The sequence below is a fragment of the Triticum urartu genome, chromosome 7, assembly GCF_003073215.2.
Source record: "Triticum urartu cultivar G1812 chromosome 7, Tu2.1, whole genome shotgun sequence".
Classification (NCBI taxonomy): domain Eukaryota; kingdom Viridiplantae; phylum Streptophyta; class Magnoliopsida; order Poales; family Poaceae; genus Triticum; species Triticum urartu.
In genome coordinates, this window is record NC_053028.1 from 498,683,663 (window position 1) to 498,690,053 (window position 6,391).

The 6,391-nt window shown below is 50.1% G+C and overlaps 1 protein-coding gene across 1 annotated transcript; it reads right to left on the minus strand.

The window, feature by feature from the left end:
* Positions 1-219: 219 nt before the first annotated feature.
* Positions 220-1,751, minus strand: LOC125521368 (E3 ubiquitin-protein ligase ATL41-like). Its single transcript, XM_048686429.1, has one exon. The coding sequence runs from the start codon at positions 1,554-1,556 to the stop codon at positions 582-584; it is 975 nt and encodes a 324-aa protein (XP_048542386.1). The 5' UTR covers positions 1,557-1,751; the 3' UTR covers positions 220-581.
* Positions 1,752-6,391: the final 4,640 nt, after the last annotated feature.

Sequence of the window (6,391 nt, forward strand, 5' to 3'; positions counted from 1 at the left end):
AGAAAATTTCAAAAGGATGATGGGTTGAGATATCAGTTGCAACTGCGTCTGAAAGCGAAAGCAGCAAAATCTCGTAAAGACAGGTGCAAAGCTCCTTTGTTAATAGTAGTACTCTACTACAAAAGTGCAAGCACGTATCTTTCTTTCGAAGATGTCAACTAAAATTGCTTCCAACGTGAGGAAATGCAAATGCAACAAATAAAAGCAAAATGTGGATTATCGTTTATGCTCCTGCCCCTCTTGTTGTGTATGCTACGCCTCAATATCTAGGGTTAAGAAGAAACTCCAACTCAAAAAAAAAAGCTAAGAAGAAACTGGGGATAAAGAAAGGTTTATGGGCATGCACCTTGGTCATTTTCTTGTTGTCAAACTCAAACATACTCAACACTGAATATTTACATTCTTTGAAGTGACACAAAATGCATCACTAAAGAGTTGGATGGCAGCCGCCAAAAAAAAGAGTTGTATGGCAGCCGCCAAAATGGAGCAAGAAGCAATGGTCTCAGCGCCATTGCTGCTTCTGTTTACTGCGCACTGTGCAACTGAATTGATTGACTTTGTTCCTGCACGGCTGCACCCACTTAATGGGTCAATTTGGACGACGACTCGCCAGCGTCCTCTGCATATGTCGCCGGCGGGGACGGCGATGCCGACATGCTCGCATCTGTGCGCTCCAGCACGCCCAGGCACGTCGTCGTCGACTGACGGCCGAACCTCATCGGAGACGGCGATTTCGAGCGAACCACCACAACCTCCAGCGTCTGGGGCGACTGCGACAGTGAACCCCGTTCGCGTTCGTCCACCATACCATGCGTCAGTGGCGTCCGCGACGGAGATCTTGACATGGTGTAATCACGCGCCGTTGGCGCCGGCGACGGCGACCTGGACATGATCCTCTCCTTCGATTCGCTCGTCGAGCCGCCGATCCTCAACGGCGACCGCGCCAAGATGTCCGCCAGGATCCTCGAGGCCGTAGGCCGCTCCGGTGAGGCGCCGCACCGACGCAGCTGCGGCAGCGGCGGCGACAGAGCCGTCTCGCCCGGCCGCGCGCTCTCCGGCTCCGCGCGGCACACCGGGCAAGACGAGTGCGCGCGCAGCCAGGTGTCGATGCAGCTGCCGTGGAAGAAGTGCCTGCACGCCGGCAGCACGCGCACCACGTCGCCGTCCTCCAGCTCCTGCAGGCACACCACGCACTCCACCGGCGTCGCCCTCCCCTTGCTGCCGCTCCTCCTCTTACCGCCGCCGCTCGTGCAGCCGCCCCAGCTGCCCTGGGGCGACGGCGTCGGCGTCGCTCGCGCTCTGTAGGTGAAGGTGGGGAGCGCGGCGATGTCCTCAGAGCTCAGCCCGAGGTGGAATGCGGGAGGCGGGCCGTGGCCGGCGCCGTTGAGCTCGCGCCACTCGGACAGGAGCGACCTACCGTAGCGGACGGCCAGGTACAGCACGACGCCGACGACGACAGCGATGATGATGTACAGCAGCGTCAGGTTGGAGCTGGTGATGCCGGGCGCGTCTGCAGCGTCGTCGGAAGTGCCAGGCGATGCCGCCGGGGACGACATGGCTGCGGCCAAAAACCTCTGACCCCGACCGCTTTGTGCAGAGAGATTTCTAGGACAGGGATGTTGTGAATCAATCAAGGAATCATTGGAGGTGTGGGCGTCGACGTGGGGGTTGTAGGAGGAAGGAAACTGGCATGAATGCGAATGTGCGTCGCACTCATGCGTACGTACTTCATATAATAGGTTTCAGTTGGGTCGCTAGCTGGATTGTGATTGAGGCTGCTAAATATTTTTGGACTTTGCTGCTGGTGGTGTCCTTGTTACAGCCGCTCTTTCGTTTCTTGTATTTTTTGTTTTAGGATACGGCGTGAACATCGCGAATCCCTTTCTTCTGTTCTAGGGAAAATCGTGTTAGCTATGTTCGCCATTTTTATTGATGCTGCCAAAATGGTGATGTGGTGAGGGCTTATCCATTGTACAATATCCCTTTTTTTTGCGAGTATGGCTTATCCATTGTGAATGCGCGTGTACAGAAGTGCTTGCTTCTGTACTGTGTTAAAAAAAAACATGATTCGAAGAAGGCTCAAAACGATAAGTTGTGCTCCTACATTTGAGCATCTCTTCGGTCTAAAACAGAACTTCAATAAGAGTGAGTAATTTTGTTTCGCAGGCACAAGATGCAGAGCGATGCACCGAGTAATTTTGTCTCTTTGGTACATGAGTCTTCTGATTGATTGTGCTTCTTTTTTTGAGGGGCTTCTGGTTGATTGTTGTAAGAATGGAAGGTATGGAATACAGGTAGAAAAAAGGTCAAGCCAAAGAAATAGAAAACTTACATAAAACAACCCTGAAAAAAATGATCGAGCAGTTGAAAGGGCAAGCATCTAACCACAGGCAATAGGCTTGACACTGTCAACTGGGTGCGTATTAGCATGGTCCTGTGTGTATATGATGTCTTACTTTCGAATCATCTTTTTCAAACGTGGGCAAAAGCTTTACCTCATATAGTATTAAGTAAGAAGAGAATAGATTTGCATTACACGGTCGCCCTCAAAGACAAAATATTACTCTCACAAAAAAGAAAACCCCAAGTCTTTTGGGGCCCACTTGGGTCCAAAGCGCGACCTCCTTATTGATTGAATTGAGAAGGACTCGAGGCGGTGCACTCTTGTCGCGAAAAATATGGATATTTCGCTCGTTTCAAATAGTTCAACTTACAAACATGGTAAGTGAAGCATAGCCTGGATTCACGATCTCTCTTGAGCATCTCCAATAGCATGTGTATATTTGGATGTCTATATATTCATATAGACAATGGTCTAAAAAGATCCTCTCATATACACGTCCAGTTTTGCATTAGAATGTCTATATACAGGGACCATGACAGGTGGGCTGTCGCTGGGAAGAGGAAGAAATCATGACTGCAGCTGAGTTTAGACAACGCCTTCACATTGTTCAGGCGTGGACATTGTCGAGGTCGATATAGAGGATGTGTATATTTGGACTACCATATAGACAAGCTGTTGGATGCCTGTTTTTGAGTCACGTCGTGAAAAACGAGTATAGACATCCATATAGACAAGCTATTGGAGATGCTCTAAAGAGGACAAATGTCACAACTTGGCTAACCTTGCTTGGCCAAAGGCCACAATTCATGATTCATGTAGCAAACTAGTTTCCAATCAAAGAATTACGGATTCGGAGTATAAACCGCCTCAAGGATCTGGTGGTTTTGTTATTCAAGATCGTGAGGCAAGAATTATCTCCCATTTACAAAAGTGGCCCATTAAGTTGTTCACGTAGGAGAAGGTACACCTCTTACAAAATAAATACCTAGAACCAAAGCAGCTCTATATGATCTTTGATGAAAGAGAAAAAAAGAACTTCTCAATGGCGGATCTTACATCCTTAAGAAGTTGGCCTCAATTCTCTCAACATGCAAAGTGTCCAACTCAACACCCCCACTAAGACCATGCATTTATGTCTTCTCTCCCACTAAGCCATACAAAATATGCCACATAAGTGAACTTATAAATTACAATTATTCTTGCATTAGTCTATGCATATAACGTTGCCATATCATACATGCATGTTTTTATTTTTGTTTGAAATGATATTTTTAACAGTAAGTCAAAAGTTTTTATTCTATTTTTAGAAACTTTTTAAATTAATTTTCAGGCTTATATTTTATTTTCATTAGATTTAGATATTTTAGCAACTATTTACGTATTTTTTAACAAAGTTACCGCAGCAACGCGCGGGATATCATCTAGATTTTTTATACTTATGTACACATTGTCTCTACATGATGTACACCAAATTGGTGGGGATTTCTGGTGGCAGCAGGTGCGTAACTAGAGTGGATTATGACAAGGGTTTTGAGTTCTTAATAGTTGTTGAAGATCATTGAGGTACACCAAATTCTTTGTTTGGACTTTTTTGTTGAGAAATCAATATCATTAATCACCTTTTCTAGTTCAATTAATTACTCGAGCTTGACATGCCATTATTCAATGGTGATCTGGTGTTGCAGTTCAGACATGATTGGCGTACGACACCCATCGTACGTTGTGAATTGTTTGGTGTCGCTTGCTGTTGGATCATGCCCGGATAGGTTTGAAGTCAAGTTGGCAGCCAACGCACACAGATTGTTAGTTGTGTCATGTGTGAAAAAGGAGGCCAATAAGAAGGATTTTCCAGCAGCAACGAGTTGACGCAACTGGGGTAGCTCTGCTAGCTCTGCCTTTCAGGTACGAGAAAACCGCGAATAGACAGTGTTAGGGCAACTTGAACGCGGAGCATTAAAACGGACATAACAAATGTGTGCGGACATGTCTTGGACGAGTTCGTGGTTAGCATAGGGGAGCTGGCCATCTAAAAATATCTGGTCTCGCTTTCAAAAAAAAAAGAATATCTGGTCTCCATCGTTTGACATGGATATCTACATCAATACAATTTTTTTGGGGGGTTGTTGGATGTGCAGACCGCACAGGTTGGATGGATGAGCTTTCTTTTTGGCACTACATCAATACATTAAATAATTGTAAATATATACTCATTTTGTCTCATAATATAGGACATTTTTCTGACACTAGTCTAGTGTTAAAAAAAGTCTAACATATGAAGCGAAGGGAGTATATCACAATATAGAAAAACTGAATTTTCAATAAGTTCTTATATCGAACCGATCCCAAAGTTGCCGGTCCGGTTGTTCCTGCCAAAAACGACCTTCTTCGGCTCCAGTTCGGATCTTCGAGGCAAAGACCTCATTCTTCGGCACCCTTTATTTGCCTGAAGCGCTTCAAAAAGCCCACACAGTAGGCTAGGACAATCGCGTCAGTCACGAACAACATCTTGGAGTCCTTCGCACGAACCTTGATCTCAAGATTCTTCTTTTGAAATTTGAGCTTCTTATCTTATATCACTAAAAAAGGCTTTCGCCTCGTTTTATATATAAATTATTGGCTAACAAGAACCCCATACAAACGCACGCCATCACAACACACGCACGCACCCAAGGCAAGATACATAGGCGCTGAGCGCAGCAACACCACCCCAAGCACTACAAGAGCAGCCGGGTCCTCGACCGTGAACACACCACCGCGAAGAGATGAAGCCGCATATGACGAACCGTGGGCTTCAAGGCGACGCCTTCAGAAAGGATACGACACCGGAGTCCGCCACCGCCCGACCCGAGGGTCAGAGTTTCCTCTGGAGCAACACGACGGGCAATAATGGTCGCGACGACGCCTTCAACAAGAGAACGAGCTTCGCCGTCGTCGGTTTGTCCGTAGATAGAACAGGTTTTCACCCCAGCCAATACTGACCACCACCGGACGCCACACCCCAGCCATCATGCCACCACACGATAATGGTCACCGGGCAACACCAAGCCACGGGCTTTGCCATGAGCACCGCGACACCACCACCAGGGCCGCCGCCCCGGCATCCAAGACCTCGACGCCACCTCACTCGCCAACCATCGCTACCCCAACCAAAGAGACGAGTGGAAAGGCCCCGCCTTCTGCACAACTGAGCTGCCCCCCAGCGCCGAGACCCCAATAGGCCGGCCAAAACTGGCCTCCATCGGCCCGTCCTACCGCCGGGCGCGAGACGAACTCGGTCCTGCTGTCGGGCACGAGATGAGTCCGGTCCTGCTGCCGGGCGCGAAACGAGTTCGGTCCTGCAGCCGGGTGTGAGATGAGAGGCGGACCACAGCTGGGAGAGGGCCAACCCTTCGACGAGAGTAGCGCCCGGACGACGAGAAGAGGGATCAAAGGCCGACACAAGCCGCCTACGCGCCAGCGGATGCCGGAACATGCCGGCCTCCGCCGCAGCCGACCTGCCAAGCACACTACCATGAGCCGCCACCACTCCGTCGTGGCTCACCCTACCTGCAGCCCCGCCGCCTAGCCCCCACACTGCTGTGAAGGCCACCGCCACTCTGCTGCACCACCACTCGCACCCCGCCGCCAGAAGCGAATCACCGCCAACAAAGCCGCCACGACCGGTCCGGCAGCCAGTGCAACCTCCACCCACACGGAGCTCCCAAGACGGCGCCATGAGGACCAGGACATGGCAGAGCCAAAGCAGGGCATCCGCCATGGACGAGCACCCCAAGACGCCGACGGCGGAAGCCCCCGCGCAACCCGCAGCACGCAGGGTCAAATCTGGCCAAACTAGATTGGGTCGTCGTGGCCAGAGGTACGCCACGCGAGCAACCCACCATGTCGGGGTAGAGCCAGCACGAGCACCCTGCACGCCCGCATCCTCGTCGCCGGAGCACCCCACCATGCCGCCGCGCCCCGCAGCTAGCGCGCCACCACCGCACGAGGAAGCCGGACTGCGCCAACCACCACCGCTCGAGGGGAGACGAGACCCCGCCGTCACCAACG

Coding starts and splice junctions, on each gene's coding strand:
- LOC125521368 (XM_048686429.1), bottom strand. CDS start 1,556: ATGTCGTCCCCGGCGGCATCGCCTGGCACTTCCGACGACGCTGCAGAC.